Source organism: Protopterus annectens, chromosome 16.part0, assembly GCF_019279795.1.
Source record: "Protopterus annectens isolate FY-2018-M chromosome 16.part0, PAN1.0, whole genome shotgun sequence".
In the NCBI taxonomy this organism is placed as follows: domain Eukaryota; kingdom Metazoa; phylum Chordata; order Ceratodontiformes; family Protopteridae; genus Protopterus; species Protopterus annectens.
The window spans coordinates 298,178,382-298,198,749 of record NC_056750.1 but is presented as its reverse complement, the minus strand read 5'-3'; the positions used below and the strand labels follow the sequence as shown (position 1 = coordinate 298,198,749).

The 20,368-nt window shown below is 38.9% G+C and overlaps 1 protein-coding gene across 1 annotated transcript in view; it reads right to left on the bottom strand.

The window, feature by feature from the left end:
* Nucleotides 1-3,416: 3,416 nt before the first annotated feature.
* NAIF1 (nuclear apoptosis inducing factor 1) overlaps nt 3,417-20,368 on the bottom strand; it is a 391,556-nt gene continuing 374,604 nt past the window's right edge. Inside the window, exon 4 of the mRNA XM_044058689.1 lies at nt 3,417-6,653. Within this exon, the coding sequence (XP_043914624.1) occupies nt 6,181-6,653 (473 nt within the window). The 3' untranslated portion in view covers nt 3,417-6,180. The remainder of the gene's footprint in view (nt 6,654-20,368) is intronic.

The window sequence follows — 20,368 nt, the reverse complement described above, 5'->3', positions numbered from 1 at the left end:
AGAGACAGCTGTGCCAGCCAGAAATAAGCCCAGAATTCACTCAAAAAGCACATCACACTAGTGGAATCCAAACAAACAGGTTGCACAAAAAAAGTGGGAAAAAAAGTCATAGCCTAGAATAGGAAGTGCTATACCTAGCATGATAAAAACACTCCTCAATCTAAGCAAGCAACTATGAGAGCAAATTAATTCTAGTAAAGCCATATTTGAAATAAACATAGCCTCCTAGGCAAAGGACAACAACAAGGCTTTCTTTACCTATGTCCAAAACCTAAAAAGCAGCACACAGCGATGTGCAGAACTGGCTGTAAATGGAGCCACCTACATAGACCTGAAAGATATAGCAAATATGCAGACCAACAAATTCAACTCCAGTTTTACCCCCCTCTCTCCCATGACCATCCGCCAGGAAATACCATCAAACATTACCCTCCACTATCACTAGGGATCAGGTCCTAGATGTGGTCACTAAGGCCATAAACACTGTACTGATGGTCCTCGATAATATCCCAGGATGCCTCCTAAATTGCCTGAAACATGACCTATTGAAACCACTGGAATCATTGTCAAGCCATAGCCTATAGACAGAGCTTGTGCCACATGAATGCAGAACTTCAGTGATCATCTCTCTACACATTGGAAGTGAGAACCCATAAGTCTGACTAGTCTGATATATAGAACCATGGAAAAAATTAAAATGGAAATGATTAATAAGGCTCCAACCCAGTTTAGTTTCATCAAGAGCAGTTCATGCTTACTCAGCCATACGGATGTCTTTAAGAAGGTCATAAAGGCAATGGAGGAGGGCAAAATGTTGCATACTGCCTAACTTAACTTAGCCAAGGCATTTTATGCAATGCCGTGCTTGAGCACTGTAAACAAACTCATGGATATAAGCATAAACCCATATGTTACATGCTGAATATTCAGCTGGCTCTCAATAGGACACAGGAAGTTAGGATAGAGGGAAACCACCTCCACAAAGAAGCTAGTGACTAATGGAGTCCTTCAGGGCTCTGTGCTAGGTTGGTCCTTTTCAGCATCTACTTCTCAGAAGTCAAGGCCAATGTCAAGGGCCTCTGGCTAGCCAAATTTGCAGATGATTGCAAGATGGGAGCAGTCATAGAATCTTTCCAGACACTAACATCCTACAGGAAGTACTAACAAAGACAAATGACTAGTGCCAAAGCTACATCTTAAAATTCAATGCCAGGAAATGCATAATAATACCCTTTAGGAAGTCAGCCACCTTAGGAAATTATGTCATCAATAATACACCCCCTAAGAGTAGAATCAGTAGTCAGGGATTTGGTTATGTGTGTAGACAGTAACCTACCTTTTGACAAACATGTATCTAAGGCAGTAAAGAAACCTTTGTGGGTTGCTCAACTTATAAGCAAGGGCAAGTCATATAGGTTCAGCGAAGTCATCAAACCACTGTAGTTGGCTCTCATTAGACCCATCAAGTGCAATGCCCCCTTTGTTATGTACCTGACCAGGCACATGCAACAAGTGGAACGTCCAATGAGGTTCTTCACAAAAAACACAGGGTGTAAACTGCAGATCACCTCAAAGACTTATCTCTATACTCTTGTTTTTCTAGACTCTTCAAAGGTGATCTATTCTTGGCATACAAGGCATCCTTGGATCCCACTCTGATGGACCTTTTGCATAGGCGCAAAATGAACAACATCAGAATTCCTTGATCTGTGGATTTAAAGTTTGCTTGCAAGATAAGTATCGTATGCTGGAGGGACAGATGTGTGTCTCAGAGCATTCCCCTTCCTGGAATAAGCTTGTCATCCATGTGAACCAGAGCTCATCCTTAACCATATTCAATAGAAACTTGGACTACTACATGGAAAATTGTAAATATATCCGGGGTCTAGCATCTGTGTCCCTAATATGGACACAAGAAACCTGTAAATTTTGCTATAGCTTACATATACCCCTTAAAATAACCCATAAAGCACATAAACTTGTGGGATACATTTGGGATGCTTGGCTTATAAAAGCCCCAGTGGTCATTAGCCTAGTATACACCTATGAACCTATAAGAAAATGCAAGGAAAAACATTCTAATAAAACTGATGATGGCACAACTAGTTCAAACTTTGTTCCATGACAATAAATAAATAAATAAACAAACAAACAAACAAAACAAACAAGAAAAAGTTAAACATAATGCAGATACCAAAAATTGAATACGTTGTCAGGAGAGCAACGATGATCTGCCAAATATGGACACCTGCAGAATAAGACTTCCTAATATATTGCTCTGCTGCACAAGACACCCTGAAATATGATTCTGGTAATAAACAAGATATGGGACAGGTCAACGTACGACTGAAAAGCAAACATAAAATGATATATGCACAGAAGCTTAAAACTGTATTCTGCTTTACATAAAAACGTTAACATTTTGCTGGTATAAAGATGTGTATAACCAGAGAAACAAGAAAATAAATGTAAGGATACTAAGGGATGTATATGTAATATACTTCACTTTCAGAAATTGATACATGAAAGGCAATTTACTGAAATGATTGGGTTAACATAAAATTACCCATTGAGTTTATACTTTTGCTTTTGAAACTACCTTTTACAGTTTCACTGCAAATAGACTCAAACTTTTATCCACAAATTAGTAGTAAAATTCTTTTAAAATAGGATGGCTTTTTTCAACCCTGCAAAAAACTAAGCCCATCATGTCTGCATTTGTTGCTTACTGGTCCGAAATGTACAGCAAGAATAGGCTTGTAGGAAGTAGAAGCAATTTTTAGTTTATCCAGTGTAAATCCAATAAGATTCATTTCCTGAATATCAATCTGGCACTGACAAGTAGAAAGAGAGCCAACTGCCACCTTTTACTACAAAGGAAGAGCGAAGGAGAGAAACTTCTACAGGCTTGTCAAGCATCATCACCAGCCTGAAAGACAACGGCAAGCCCTGCAGCTCAGACTGTGGATAACCTGGAGTGGACTCATGCATGTAATAAGATGTTGCATAACATCATTGTATGAAGGCCCTATCAGTCAAATCTTACAGGTTCAACTGAGTGAATGAAAGTCAGCTGACAAGGTACAAAGAGATTATCAATCTCCTAACAGTGTTAGCAAGGTTTTTCAACAATACTATACAAAGAACACTCAAATAATTCTAATATATTAAACCTGGTTATTAACGGATTAAAATGCTAGGAAACAGGCTGGTACAAAACAGAATTAATGCAATGGAAACATTGTACTGAGGTAAGTCTTTGGTAATATTAATGAATAAGGAGTTGTTTATTATTTTAACTGCTAGCTACCAAGATCATTTAACAGGATAAACGTTCCATAGAAAATGAAAAGGATAATAATTGACCTTAAAAATCTTCAGTAATGGCCAGAAGTAAGAAAATTGAAAAGCACATATCGTAAAAAACAAAAAGGCAGACAATTTTTAATTTTTGTAAAACACATGTTACAAAATGTTATGAGACAGAAGAGTGGCAGCATAAGTAATAACAAATTTTTCTTCTTCACTGAAACGATAGTGGGCTTACACATTACTCCACTACAGGAGCCACTACAACTAAAAAGTAATGTATGGATAGCGAATACACAGGAGCGGTATCAGGAAACTCTGCACGAATACAAACTGAAACATATAAGGGGGTGCTTCACTGCGACTATGCTTAAACGAGACTTCTACTACTCTGCAGAAAGTCTCCTGCTTATCTATCAAATTAAAAAAATACTAGCAAAGATCTCCAGGTTATTATACACGAAGGCCTCAAAATTGCTGAATGAATTGAAGAAGCAAACGGAAGAGCTAGTGAAATGTAGGGATTTACAGGTGTGTGATATTGCTGACTAAAGGAAGGGTTGTCACTGCCATCGAAACATTTACACTTCGAGTTCTCTACAAAGTTTTTGAAAGCAATGCCCATATATAGTCAATTAAAATGGGACAAAGTTTGCACGCATATAAAAAAACTACTATATAACACTTTGGAAACTCAATAAAGGTAGCCTAAAAGCAGCAGAGATGGCAGAAATATTTGGACAACTCCGATGTACTGGGAATTCTTCTCAAACTAAAAAAATAACAGTTTATTCAGTACAATATATACATCTTTTTATATTAACTGTATTTCTGCTTTGGACATCACCTGTGACATGTGCCAGATTAATCTGATCAGTTGCTTATTATCCTTGCCTTCATCCATCTTCCAAACCACTGACCCTCTACCATGATTACTTCTTTATTATGAACATACAGCAGACAATGAGCATAGAGTAGACAAGCCCAATGCTTTTGCAGCTGCTCCTACTGATGATAATGTGGCTTCTAGTGAAAGGGGAAAGACATATTTTTTGTAATTAAATGTATTGCCATCTGTATATCTTCACTAGACAATGAGATGAAGAATCAGACTCTTTTTAACTTTTTACCACATGTCCAGAGAACATTGACAGACTTATCTACTTCACACTATAAACCAGAATATTTCTTAACAAGCATGTCTCACTGTCCAGCTATAAGGTGATGCAAAATACACTTGGAGCAAACTGTGAAGCATACATTTTGCAGTCTGTGGAGGTAATGAAGCTAACACGCTGCATGTACATAGCTATCATTAATTTTTGTCACAGAGTTACTGGTCAGTTTGTTTCCTCTTTTATGTTTAATCCAAGCTCAATGATGTCAAAACCACATATATGAGATTGTCATTGGGGGGTGGGCAATGACTATGTGATCTATGTGGTCAATATGCCAAACACAGTAATTGATGTTCGCTCCTAAGTGTGCTAATCGAGCAGTAATCAGTACTATTTACCATGAAGCAAAACTAGATATCGTGTAGATATCGTGCCTGCCATCTGTCAAACTGTTACAATGCACTGCATGGGAATGTAAACACAAGTCCTCAGCAAATGCACTTCATAGAAATGTAAACACAAGTCATTAGCGAATGCACTACATAGAAATGTAAACACAAGTCATCAGCGAATGCACTACAAGGAAATGTTAACACAAGTCATCAGCAATACTCTACATGGAAATGTAAACACAAGTCATCAGCAAATGCACTACACAGAAATGTAAACACAGGTCATCAGTGAATGTACTACATGGAAATGTAAACAAAAGTCAGCGAATGCACTACAAGGAAATGTAAACACACGTCATCAGCAATACACTACATGGAAATGTAAAGACAAGTCATCAGCAAATGCACTACACATAAATGTAAACACAGGTCATCAGTGAATGCACTACATGGAAATGTAAACACACGTCATCACCGATGTACTACATGAAAATGTAAACACAAGACATCGCCATTTCAATGTGCCAGCATTCACCATCACAGACTGACAACTAGTGTTGGTTTCTCAGCCCGGCATAGTTGCTTTAGATCTCCTTGTCAAAGGGTATATGAATTCTAGTCTACATACTCACACTTTTCAAATGTGGCCGCCACATATATCCCTTTTCCACATGGACAGAACAAGTAGTGTCAGCTGGTTTGCTACACACAGAATGGAAGAGCACCACTGGTCATATTTTCCAATCATTTTAACAAAATAACAGTGTTACCAAAAAGGAGTTCCATTATATGGGAACTGTAGTCCTTAAACAAAAGAAGAGAAAGCATTGAGTGACAGTTTTTTTTTTTGCTATCTACCAGTTTGTTCTGCTTTATGTTTTCATTCTTGATGAGCATTTAAGAACAGCTTAGAAATCTCCATTTGCAGTACCACTCTCAAAAAATGGATTACCAGTTATAAGCTGGGTTTTAACATACATGAGTTTAACTAATAACGATACTAACAGAACCCTAGGATGACCTTTCCCAAGCATAATGTAACTCTGCTTTGCTGTGCAAAGTCTAACACAAAGATGCATTACATGTATTGTAACAGAGCATTTTTCTGACTATATCACTCACCGCCATTTCTGCAGTTCTCTTGCCATTCACAGAACAATTATAAAAACATCCACTATTTCTAGGCAAATAACACCGAATGTAAACTCATTAAACAACAAGAAAACAACATACAAAATAGAATAAAATGTTTTTTCTTATTTTGTAGTCTGCATTACTACATACAGCATCAACACAGTGCGACCAGGAATTTGTCTGTTTTAAAAAACACAAACAGCTGCAGGTCCAACAAAGTCCACTTGCTATGCATTATCTTTCTCCTCAGGCTGTGTTGCCACCTGCTCATTTTCACCAGAGTTAGTAGGGTTCTGGGTATTGGTACTACTTTGCAAAAATTTACGCAAGTCCTTGACTACTGGTCGCAAAATCTGGATAAGGGCACAGAGTGCAGCCTGAGTCCCTTCTAGTGCTTGAGCCTGGCGCTCTTGTGCACAAGCCTGTGCCTCTTGTGACCTACGTATCATTTGGAGCAAGTCATTCTGGTGTTCCAAATGTTGAGCAATCTCTTTCACATGTAGATTGGTAACTCTCTGTTCCTGGAGAAGTCTGGCTGAATTAAGAGCAATTCGACTTTTAAGCTCCTGGGGTTTTATTGAACATTCAGTCTGACCAGTAACTGCTTCCACTGGTGCTTCACCGGTCACTGCGGTCGGAGCCTCTGTTGTACAGTACTCCACAACACCTTCCAGGGCCTCTATGGCAGGCTCAGAGCTTACTAGGAATTAAAAAATAAAAAGAATGTAAGCATTTGAGTTCAGCTTCAGGGTTATATTACTTACCACACTTGTCTAGATATGTTCTCATAAAATTTAACTTTATGGTCTGCAACATTGAACTGTGGCAAACAGCACAACAGAAAACAATCAGAACACAGGCAACTAGAAATATGAATGACATATGATTTCACAGGTGGAAAGAAGTTACCTGTGAAGTCCTAAGGAAACCTAAATAACTCAATGACATACTGTACCAAATGCTTAAATATTTCTTAAACAAGAAACAACTTTATTAAATTATCACTTATGACATAGACGATCATACATTTATATAAACAAAAACAAACCATATTGACATATTTTAGTTGCAAACATTATATATCGCTTATAATCTATCCAGTCATTGTCAGTCAAACTTTACATAGCTCATTCAAATCCTGCTTTCTTTTAGACATCATTCCTCCCACAATACATTAATCTGCATGTAATGTTCCCACGATTCCCATTTTTTCTATGTAATTTGCTCCTACCCTTTTCTAAAGATCCCATTTCCACATGTTTTATCCTTGTTAATATATTCACTACTTCTACTACAGTTGGGTTAGACTTCCATTTTCTAGTAATTGCTTTCTTGGCAGCCACCATAATTAGAGTCAGCAAGGCCTTACTATGTCTAGGCAATTGATTCTGTATCATAGCGCAAAAAAATCATTGCTTTAGTTGTACCAATTTGCTCACCCAATGTTTCTGATAGAGTAGCCTGCAGGGAATTTTTAAAGTCTGCCTGCTCATTACACTCTCAGAAAATGTGTTCCTAATTACATCTTTTTTCCCTAGCACACCTCCAACATTTGCTATCGACACAAGGAAAAAAGTTTGGGAGTCTACTTGGTATAAAAATATCTATGTAAACGCTTGTAAGCAAAGATCTTAAATCTTCTAGACTTTGTTGCAAATTTGGGAGACCTACATATATCTCCCCATTGTTTCTTTATGAACTGCATATCCATTCTCTCTTCCCAATCCTTTCTAACCTCCTCCAATTGATTCTTATAGTTAATCTTGCATATTTTATATTCTCTGCTAATTATCCCTTTTTAACAGCAGCTTCTTTTCTAGATTCTACTAAAAACTCCACTGGTGCTGGTCCTTTGCTTATGATCCACTGGTTTCTTTCTCTTTGCCTATACTCCGATATCAAGCCTTGATAAGGAAGGTAATCTCTAGCCTGCAGTCCAAATAAATTCTTGGCCTCCTCCCATTCTGTTACCCTTCCCTGTCTAATTATTTGCTCCTATTACCTTGGTTCCTTTGCCAGTTTTCTCATATAAATTCTAGCTCCCTCTTGCCCATTGTCTGTATTCTTAATTGCAGTCATCCCTATGGGCAGAATTTCCATTCTTCATTCCCACATTTGCTTAGTTTTTAGAACACCCTCTGCTACTTTATAAATGTAATATTCTGTATGGTTATTGTTATTCTCCTTAAGGATCTGCATCCAAAATCCTAGTCTCCCCTTGTTTCTTGAGCTTCTCCCCTGTTTTGTTATCATCTCTTTCCACTCTGAATTACAGCTTTCTGCTTGTGCTATGCAGAGGAGCCTTAATTGTGCAGTTCTGAAATACCCCTTCAAATCAGGTAATGCCAAACCACCTTGTTTTATTGGAAGAATCAGCGTACCCTACTTGACTCTTGCTGTTTTGCCCTTCCAGATAAAATCCCTCAGCTCGTTATTAATTGCTATCCATAACTTCTTCTCTAGTTGATAAAATATGCCTGAACTGTGTATAAAACTAAAGGGACTAAAAACATGTTAACATGCTATCCATATCCATAAAACAGAGCTTCTAGTTTCTCAGTTTTTGTACTATGGTTTGTTTAGTATCTTCCCAGCACACATTCTTAGCTGCTACAACTCCCTTTTAATCCATACTGCTAAGTGCTTAATTTTATCATGTCCCTATAAATTTGGATATTGCTGAACCAATTTGTGTGTGGGTACATAGTTTATAACTATTGTCTTTGTTTTAGCTTCATTAATTTGTACCCACAAAAAAATTAAAACTGTCTCAAAATGTTCCACAACACTGAGATGTCCTTATCTGGTTTTATCAGGTATAAAATAATATCACCTGCAAATAAAGCCAGCTTTTCTTGACTACCATACCAATTATATCCTTGAATTTCTGAGTCCCTTATTTTCCTTGCCAGTAGTTCTAAACATAATACAAATAACAAAGGGGAAAGAGAACACCCCTACCTGTTCCTCTGCACAAGCAGAAATTATCAGAGAGGTACCCAACCACTTTAATTTTCGACTCTGATCCCTCATATGTCCTCCTAATGAACCTTAGAATTTTATCAGGGAATGCAAATGCTTCCATTGTCCTGCTCATAAAAATTCCAGCTTACTAGGTCTAATGCTTTCTCTGCATCAATACTGGTATTTTCTTACATTCCGCTTCCCTCTGGATCATTGTTCTGTTAATGCTGTTCGCCTCCCCACCACAAAACCACATTGATCCAGATCTAGCAATTTTATCATCACCTTTGCCATTCTTGTAGCCATTATAGACAAACACTTTAAAATGATGGTTTAGAATTGAAATGTGCCTATATGAAGCTGGATCTGATGGGTTTTTACCCTCTTTGGGTATTACAGCTACCACCGCTTTCTTCCAGGATGTTAGTACTTCTCCTCCTCTTAAAATACTGTTAAACAAAACCTTCCAGATCTTTATTAGCTTCTCCCCTCCTAGCTTGTAAACTTCCACAGAAATATCCTCTATTCCTGGGGACTTTTCTGTAGATTAGTTATACATCACCATTTTTATCTCATCTCCACCTATCCTGTTAGTAATTGAGCCTCATCTACATCTAACCTTGGCATATTTAATTCTTCCATAAACATTTCCATTAGCACATTTTCTTGATTTCAGTATTTCTTTGCTTTATACAGACTTTCATAAAATTTCAAAAATATTGCTAGTATATCTACAGGATCTCTTATTATCATCCTTATTATAAGCTAAGCTTGATGACAACCTTTTCTACTTTCTGTTGCCCAAGTCGTTGTGCTAAAAGTTTTTGTGCTCTAGAGTTATCACAAAACAGCAGCTTAACAGCAGTCTATCTAAACTCACACATATTCAAATGTGAGCTTTCTGACATTTGATGACAATGGGTAAAAACTGAAATGTCAGATATTCATCTAAAATTATATCATCTTTGGTACTGTGAGAATATGATTTTTCCCAGGAGTTGATTTTCTTATGCATAAAACTCAGATTGTTTCCAAAGGTTGTGAAGAAACTCAGTGTCACATTTTTAGAAATAACAGTTCAAATAAATTCAAAAACAAAGAACTTTACAATGAGGACAAGGGGGTTGTATACAGAAAAATGGAACAGCACCCTACTGTGAAAGACAAGTATAGGAAGATATTAAATATAGGGTACTTGCGTATTATAGCAACCAGATTTTCGTGGTAATAGCACTTGCTTCCCGATCATGACAAATGTTCGTTAATGTTGTTAAAATGTAATATAGTGTGTTTTCTTTTAACAGTACACCTTATTTTCTGGACTGCTATCGATACAATGTGCAAGACATGCTGTTGTTCTTTCTTAATGGTGCTTACTGGCACATCGTTCAACGGACAGACTTCCAGGAAGTGACACGGGTGCCAGTAGAAAGAACAGCAGCATGTCTTGCACGTTGTACTGATAGCAGTCCAGAAAATAAGGTGCATTGTTAAAAGAAAACACTCTGTATTACATTTTATCAACATTAACGAACATTTGTCATGATCGGGATCCAAGTGCTAAGAGGCATTGTGTTTTATTTCCAAATAAAATCAGTTCAGTCATGTCATATAAGTTGGAATTGGGGAAAAAAAGGGCCACAACATTGCAGTGAGGGTGCCAAATTCAAAAAAGATGCAAATATCTCTGATCCGACAGACTTTCCACTACACTTAAAAAATGCACATGTAAATAACCGCATTCCTCAGAAGCCTGAATACCTGCTGTTACTGGCAAGCCGCTACTGAATGCCTTAACCAATTCTTGCATTCAGCTATGGCGGTAAAGGATGCTACAGCAGCCCTGACCATTGAAGCCAAACTGGAAGGAATGTACGTAGAAAGGCCGTTATTTCACAGTATGGGCTGACAAAGAACATTCAGTATGCGGCCTTGCAATGCAGCGACATGCTGCTGTCAGTGAGGAGCACGAAGAAACAACAACAGTATGTTGTGTTCTTTGTTTTGGCAGCACTCCGGAAACCAACCTATTTTGTTAAAGAAAACACACCGTTTTCCATTTCAAGCGCATAAACTTGCACAGTCACTGATCCGGAAGCAAGAACTGTTGTCGTGAAAATCTGGTTGCGATAATACATAAGTACCAAATATCGTTTTAGAGTTATTCAATGTTCTGCTCCACATTGTAAACATTCAGTGTCATTTCAGGGCTACATGAAAGTAAAACCACACCAGACTAAGTAATTGCATCTTTGGATGCTACCATAGCTTGGTAGCATTTTGAAGACTATCTTAAAAAGTTTACATTAAAGTGTCCAGGAAATGAAAACACCATAGAATACATTATCTGAAGTATATTGCTAAGAGTGCAACACAAATTCAAAGTTCCAAAGTATGACTACTCAATACTTTTGAAATGGAATGACACATATTTAGAGAATATTTTGGTTCAAAGACCATTCCATCCAATCAGCTTCCAGGAATGATCCCATCCATTTTTGACGAGACAGTGCATTTGTTATATTTGACCTAGAAGGTACAGTATACTAAAATCAATTCACTTTTATATGGCCAGCATTGACTACTGAACAGTGATGTTTGTCAATGTCAGACTCTGCCTGCTAGAATTAACAATACAATTCCTTTTATATTGTGGAAAAAATACATTGCTTTTCAGAAATGTGAGGTAGCATAGTCTGTACAGCATTTAAAGGAAACATGATGCAACTACATCTGAGCAAAAAAACAAAAAAATGTTTATGAATTTTGCAGACTTGAGAAATAATTGCCTTAAATAAGTAACAGTGCCTCTAGGTGTAGACACTCCTGGGCAATAGAATGACTAGAAGTCTTCATAGAGCGGATACCTTTGGCATCAGGTTTCCTTGCTTTTGGAGGGGCTAGTATTGCTTAGTACTACCCAACTCAGAGGTAATTATCTTTGAAAAGGTGCTATTTTATAACTGTTTATTATTATTACATACAATTTTAAAATACTATTTATTTTATTTGTACATTTGTTAACTGGGTAGGTGCACTAGCTTGTGAACTATTTTCTGGTACAACCTAGGCCAAGAGGCAACGTAAAACAAACATTTACAAAACCGAAAAATGCACAGTACTCGTAATTAGCGACAACAATACAAAAATTCTAAATTAACACAATATAAAACATACATGACAAAAAGAAAATTATGTGCAAGTTTGTAACAAGGAAACCATGCAATTAATTTAAAAAAGGAGTAATGGTGGAAAGTAATGCACCTGAGGTAGCAAAAGAGTTATGACACTTGCAATGATGAGGAAGTAAGAAAGGCTCATCCAGACTATGCTACACTTTGCTGTGAAGGAAAGGTTAGTTTGCTTTTATTTGTTGTATTTTGTATTACTTTATTGCCTTTCTATATTTTGAATACTGTGGCTTGTTTTCTTTACCTTGTGTTTTACTTGCATTCTGCTTTAACTGCATATTAAAACTTCAAAAGAGACCGCAGCTCTGTCTCTTCTGAGTCAGGCAGAAATTAGAACTGATCAATTAAGAACTCATTCATAAGACAGAAGATGTCACTTAAGGTTAATCATTTGTGAACTGAGGGGGTGGAGCTAGGAACTAAAATAAAACATTTCAGAGCTTTACAAGAAAGGCTCATCCAGACTCTGCTACACTGTGCTGTGAAGGAAAAGTTAGTTTGCTTTTATTTGTTGTATTTTGTATTACTTTATTGCCTTTTTATATTTTGAATACTGTGGTTTGTTTTCTTTACCTTGTGTTTTACTTGCTTTCTGCTTTAACTGCATATTAAAACTTCAAAAGAGACCACAGCTCTGTCTCTTCTGAGTCGGGCAGAAATACCACTGTCTTTCTAGTTGCCTGCCTCTTATGTTAATCTGACCATATATCTCATTTCCTCTCTGCTTTCACTGGCTTGTGTGAGTAATCACAATATCATCATTTTTGAAATCCGTCCCCTTCAACTATTTAAATTTATTGGCCATCCTACTGTATTCAATACAAAAGTGACCACCTCGTTCAATCCAGCTTGCTGTTTTAAAAACAGTAACTCTCCACTAAACCTTAACTTTTTAAACAGGTAAAACTTAAGTTACTTACTTTCACATCTAACTTCTCTAGTGCACACTGCAGGGTGCATTTTTTTTTCATCTTACCTTTAAGCATCCTTGTGACTAGCACTTGCTCTAATACCTGCTGGAAAGCACTAGGAAGCCTTAAACTGATACAAACACTCAACTCTCCTTGTTAATAAGGAGAAATTAATCGTAGGCACTAAAAAGCTTATAACTGCAAAGTACCTTGCTAAGGTAAGGGAAAACCGCTCCTGTACTTTACAAAAAAAAAAAAAAAAAGCACCAAACCAGGTATGTCCAAGGATCAGCTTCCGGTGATTTCTCCTGTCCACCTGGTGAATCTGGGCATACTGGGGCAATGCAGCAGTTGCCTCATGTACACAGACAACTCTCTCCTCCTGCCACCCAACACTACAACCTGTGAAAGATGCACTTACATAGGCAAAATGGAAGCAAAGCTCTCTCCACCCAAGACTGTGCTAGACAGTCAAGAGGAGAAGGTTAAGACCCACACTACACCTCAAGCAACACATAGCCCTTCTAAACCCACACCACCAACACCCACATATAGCAACACTATATCTACATATGCAGAGGCCCTTAACTGTAACCTGCCCAAGCAACAAGGACCTCTGAAGCTGAAACGCAAACAAACACCATTCACAACCAAAGTGTCACATAGTTCACAACACCAGTGTGCTAACCAGCAACAGTTCCTAAGGCAAGACAACGTACCTAACACTTTAGTCATAGGTAACTCTATAGTCCAGTACACTGATGTCCCACTCACCAGGTTGAACAAGGAGAAAATTACAGTTAGCTGCCTGTCGGGTGCCATGATCCGCCACATAACACATGCACTAAAGTCACTCCACAAGTACAAATATGACTCTGTCATTGTCCATGTTGGAGTGAATGACTTGAAGTACCTCCATGGACTACATGAAAAGAGACATGGAAGAGCTCTAGGATCATGTGGCCCAGGCAGGTATGACCCTAGCCCTGAGTAGCATCCTGCCTCCACCCAGAATGATACCATAATATAAGGACAAAATGATTGACTTCAACAATTGTCTAAGCTTCTGGTGTCATTCAAAGGGGATCCAGTATCTGTCTGCCTGGGACGACATGATCAACAGACCACAATGCTTTGCCACAGATAGTCTGCACCTGTCGCCCGTGGGATTCAGGTTACCGGCTAAGGCTCTTGCCACCCCTACAGTGCCTTTTTTAGGCAAAGTTCAAAGGACAAAACCACCACCGTAACAGGTACAAGCATGCAAAATCTGAAGGTAATGCTACTCAATGCTAGAAGTCTAAACCTCAAAATGCACTCTCTCAAGGCACTCCTAAAAATAGAGAACATCAATATCTGTGCAGTAACTGAGACCTGGTTCAAGGCTCCAGAGAGCACCCCTGCAATACCAGGCTACAACTCTTACCACACTTTTCGGCCACCAAACCAGGACCGAAACACTAAAGGTGGAGGAGTGTCAATATTCACCAAGGATATTCACACCACCAGGCTAGTTGCCCGACACAATGCGTCTGAAATTCTCCAGGTGCAACACTAGGTAAGACTGCAATCCAAATTGTAGCTTGCTACAGATCCCCCACCATACCCCAAGATTCTCACTACACCTTTATAAACATACTAGAAAATATTAAGATAGAACCAAACAACCTAATACTGGGTGATTTTAACTACCCTGACATTAACTGGGTAAACTACTCATGTATCAACAACTTTGCCCAACGGTTCTTGGAATTCATAAATTCCAATGCCCAGGATCAACTAATCCATAGTCCCACCAGGGGCTCCAATATCCTAGACCTGGTCATTACCAACATGGGAAATAGATGCTCCATACCTATGGTCACTCCCTCGTTAGTCAGGTCTGACCATAAGCTAATCACCCTTAACATCCACACACCACCCCCACCCCCCAGTAAGGAAACCTCCATAAAAAACTTCTCCAAAGCCAACTTCATGCTACTCAAGTCAGAAGTGACAAACTTCATGACACCCATGCAGACGGGAACTGAAAGTTCAGCTGCTGAATCCTACACCAAGGCACTGTACGAGCACATCCACTCATGCATGAATCATGCCATCCCAAATAGAACCAAGATGCTCTCATCCAAAAAAAGGAAGCCAATCTGGTGGTCCCATGTCATAAACAAACTTTACAACAAAAGGAAGAAACTGTTGCAGAAAAGAGGAAAATCCCAGGATGCAAAAAACTCCCTTACCAGCCTCAGTAAGAAATGAGATTCCCTCATAAAATCCTCCAAAGCTAGTTACGAAAATAAAATTGCCAACGATTCCAAAGACAACCATAAGGCATTCTATAACTATGTCAAGAATCTAAATGGCAATACTCAGATCTGCTCTGAGCTACAACAGAATGGCATTAAATATACTGATCCCAAGGATATTGCCAATATCCTGCCAGATCGATTCAGTGCCAACTTCACCCCCCTCTCACCCCCTAAATGGCCCACCTCAATACAGGAAGATTGCCAAATTCCAGTAATAAAGGCCACACAGGTAAAAAACGCACTCTCCAAAGCCAATAATACAGCATCCATGGGACCAGATGACATCCCAGGCTGTGTACTACATGAACTACAATATGAACTGACACCTCACCTAAGTCTCATGTTTAACCATAGCCTCACCTCAGGTTTCATGCCCACTGAGTGGCGCAGAGCTACAGTTATCCCACTCCACAAGGGGGGATCCGCCTTGGATCCCAGAAACTACTGTCCCATCAGTCTGACGAGCCTTATCTGCAAGGCCATGGAGCGTATTATTATGGAACTTATAAACAAAGACACTGGCAACCTTCAAACACTGGACCCCACCCAGTTTGGGTTCGTGAAGGGCCGATCTTGTCTCCTGAACCTGACTGACTTCTTCAAATCAGTCTCTAGAGCCATGGACAAGGGTAAGGTGGTCCACACAGCCTATCTAGACCTTGCCAAGGCCTTTGACACCATCCCCCACTCTGGAATCATAGATAAACTTACTAACCTGGGCATTAATCCCTACATCACCCAATGGGTTGCTAACTGGCTTACTGATAGAACCCATACTGTAAAAGTAGCCAACTCCAAATCCAGCTCCAGACAAGTGACAAGTGGTGTACCTCAGGGTTCAGTCCTGGGACCACTCTTGCTTGGCATCTACTTCTCTGAAGTACAGCCAACACCAAGGGACTCTGGCGAACAAAGTTTGCAGATGACTGCAAACTGGGAGTCATTATTGAATCCCCAAATGATGTAGATACTCTACAAAAGGGCCTTAAAGAAACAGATGCTTGGTGCCAGAGCCATGGGCTCAAGCTCAATGCCAAGAAATGTATAGTATTCCCCTTTGGGAAAAAGCATGTACCCGTGAAGTACCATATAGGTGGCAGTACATCAAACACCGAAAGTGTGATAAGAGACTTAGGGACACGGGTGGACAGTGGTCTCACCTTCGATAACCACATCACCGCAACAGTCGGGAAATCCTTCTATGTGGCACACCTCATCACTAAGGGCTTTTCATCCAGAAAAAAGGAGGTCATTGTCCCACTGTACTCATCCCTCATTAGACCCATTATAAAATACTACGCCCCGTTTGGTATTTACCTCTCAAGACATCTGCAACAATTGGAAAGGCCGCAGAAATACATCACTAAAAGAATCACAGGCCTAAAGCAGATGCCCTATGCTGACCGCCTTAAAAAGCTCCAGCTATACTCTGTCGCATATCATCTACTCAGAGGTGATCTCTGCTTAACATACAAGGCCATGTCAAACCCAGAGCTGCTGGACATACTACTCGTAAAGAAATCCCAATCCCTCACAGCCATACGCTCCAGGGATCTAAATCTTGTCATCACAATAAACAAAACATGCTGGATGGATAGGTTCCTGACCCAGAGACTCCCCAGACTCCGGAATAGATTGCCCATACATGTCAAGCAGAGTGCCTCTTTGGCCCTCTTCAAAAGGAACCTTAATGATTGGATGGGAGAAAGGAAATTCACCTCGGGGATCACGTCAGTCGCCCTGCGAGACAGGGGTCCAGGAAAGTAAATAGTGTGGGAAGAAATAACCATTGAATTGTTATGGCTAGGCTTGTATAGGCCCTAGGGCTGATAGCCTAGTACCAACCTATGAACCTATGAGATGGTAAAGTAGAAAGGGGGAGCAAATAAAATGTGTGCATAAAGCAATAGAGGCATATTTGCATCTGTGTAAGGCAAGATTATTTTCTTCATGCTTTTTACTTCCATGCCTTCTAAGTACTGGTGCCATTGTTGATCTTGAGCCCATTTGTTCCTGCAGTGCATGGTGAGTTCCTAGCAAAAGGGTGACACCATTTTGGTATCTGTGAAGGTGTCTGCACCTCTGTCAGCATCTTTCTTCTTCACATGTTGCAAGTGCCCCTGAATAGCTTTAGTGGTCTGGCTTCACTGTCCCAGGTTAGAGCTTTTTATGCTTCTGGATGAAACCCCTAACTTTCCCCATGACAATGAACTACAAGACATCCCCAAAGACATGATAGAATCATCTCAGATCAGCATTTCTATTTAACTTTAACCCCGAATTATAATGGTGTGGGCATCTGTGGCACTACAATAGCCAAAGTGTGTGTGAGTGTGTGTGTGTTCCCAGCTACATGGTCAGTGATGGCTACCATCATGAGCTTGATAGTGTCAAGCTCAGTTTTGTGGTCTTAAGTTATCTTTTCCAGCATCCACAAGTCTCCTCTTGTTAGTGGCAAACAGAGCAGGTTGGAATTATCACTCCTTCCACTCAGGATGGACAAGGCAGCATTAGTTACGCACTGTCTTCCACCTTACACAACCCCTTGAGCTAATGTTATCTGGGTCATAGTCAGGGCCTTGTCCATTTATATCATGGAGATGGGCTATATAAGGTAAGCTTAACCACATGTGCAATAATCATGGAAAGTTTTGTTGGTGGAATACACATCACAACACACGTCTATATTGAGATGAGGCCACTTTTAAGTTAGCTGGCAAAAATTAAGTTTTTCTAATGTTCTATGCATGTAAAGAATGGCCAGCATGACATATTGGCCCATTAAAACTGCTGCACTGTTACTTCGCTATTCACAACCTTTTTTATTTTTAAGGGAGAGGGTGTCTCCTGATCTAGATTTCTTGTATTAACAACACCTCATTCCCTAAAGACCTGACACTAAAATTAATGTTATTTGGCTAGGTAAATGCAGATGACTGCAGTAGTAACACAGAGGCTGGGATTCATAGATGAGTGCTGTGTACTATTCAGGGTTTTGCTGTGCAAGGCAACTTGCAGCTAAAAAGACAATTTAGCATTGTCCTTGAATTGCTGACATCCTGTGGATGGCTGCTATGTGAACTAATTAGTGCTATACTATGCGATATTGTACCTATGAATCCAGCCAAAGAGTTACAGAATTAATGGAGGAAACAGCAGCGACAGCATCTTCTATTTTATTTTTACTTCATTTTGCATTTGTTAACCAGGTGAGTACATTGGTGTCAAAGGACCCTTTCCAGGCATGACTCAGGCCAAGACAACAAAACAATAGCAAACAGTCTAATTTGCAAAGAACAAATATACAGGTAAAGACACTAGTTACAGATAATCAAGACTGTATCAACAGTGCAATGTAACAGCAGCAGCATCAGATTATTAACGTTACTGTTTTACTAACCATAGGAAGTAGTAAAGCTAAGAAATGAATACAAAAATAAATACATAAATGGCAGCATCTTAAAATACGAAATTTGACTACAAACTACAATGTTAAGTAAATGTTCATTAACTACAGCAATAGCAGATTAATCTTCATGGCCTGAGTTGTACACTTAACTTAGTTGCATATTAAAATATCACTTTGGGAAATTGCTGCTGGTTAGAGAAAGAAATCAAATGAAGATATCAAATGAGATTAGTTATTGGACCATAGAAACAAATACTACGTTATAGTAATGGTGAATGAGGGAGTGAACAGGAACAGCAGAAAAGGTAAGACATAAGTTAGTATACTAAATAAGTTGTGTAATAACAGCTTTAGTCAAAAATACAGACTACAGCTAAGGTTAGAAGAAGCAATGGAACAGGCTACAGGTACGGTTAGTAAGAACAACATAACAGAATACCAGCTTAGTGGTATCTGTTCTTTGAATAGACGAGAGTTAATTACTGTTTAACTACATACATCCTAGACTTGTTTTTAATTCTTTCTTTGTACTCCACTTCCCTTCTTATTTGGATAACTCTGTACCATTTTCCATAACCTTTGCCTGTCTTCTTCTTCATGGTCACCAAAACTCAAAAGGCTACTACAGACAGCTTTACAACTGTAATGAAAAAAAAAAAAACTTCATCAGCTTGAGTCCACTCCTAAAGTGAAGCACTCTAGAGTCCTGTACATTCCACACTGCATACAGTCACAGCATGTCTGCAACTGCTTGTCTCTTTCCTAAACCATTGCTTGTACAAAGGAAATACTGGCATCATTCTCCGATCTTGCAGAATTACTCCATTTCCTAAGAAAAGAGTATGTATCATTCGCTAGTTCACTAAACAACAGTAATCATACTTTCAGCACTCAGTGTAGTAGGACCCTGTACCCAGAGTCTCATATGCTCCTTGAATGTTTTCTTTATGTCCTCCTTGGTCACTTTCTCAATGTAAGCATTTACTCACATTCATGCCTGCCCTGCTTTCCCATTCTGGCATTCTGCCCAGTCACTACTATGCAAATAGTATACTGAAGTTTTTATGTTTCTGCCTCATCTTCAGTATTCTCTGACCTCCCCCAGCACTCTTCCATCTATCCAGTCTCCCAAGAATTCCTCCATGATTTCTAATGAATTCAAGGCAACTCCTTGTTCATCTGTTACCCCTTGTGGACAGCTCCTCATCAAATGCCACCATGGCCTAGCAAATTTAATGCAGTTTTCTTGCCTCCTTGTACATTTTTCCCTTCTCTGTGCCATTTTCTTCTTTGTTATTATACCCAGTCTCTAACTTTAGCTGGGCTGCTTTAATTCTATTGGACATTACTGCTTGCATAATAGTGGTGAAGTCAATAGAAAACAACACGTTATCACAATTTTAGTTTATAGTAGTGCATCTAGAAGCCTGAAATGAGATCTCATCCATCTTTAATTTCTGCAGAATTTGGGATAATACAGGACAGTTTTATAAAATGTATAAAAACAAAAACAAATTTATGTTATTATGCTTAGAGAGTAGGCTAGCTGTCATATTGTTTATTTTTTTTTAATTACTACATTATTATTTTTTTGTATTTTTGATGTACAATAGTTTCTCCTCCTAAGGTTTCAG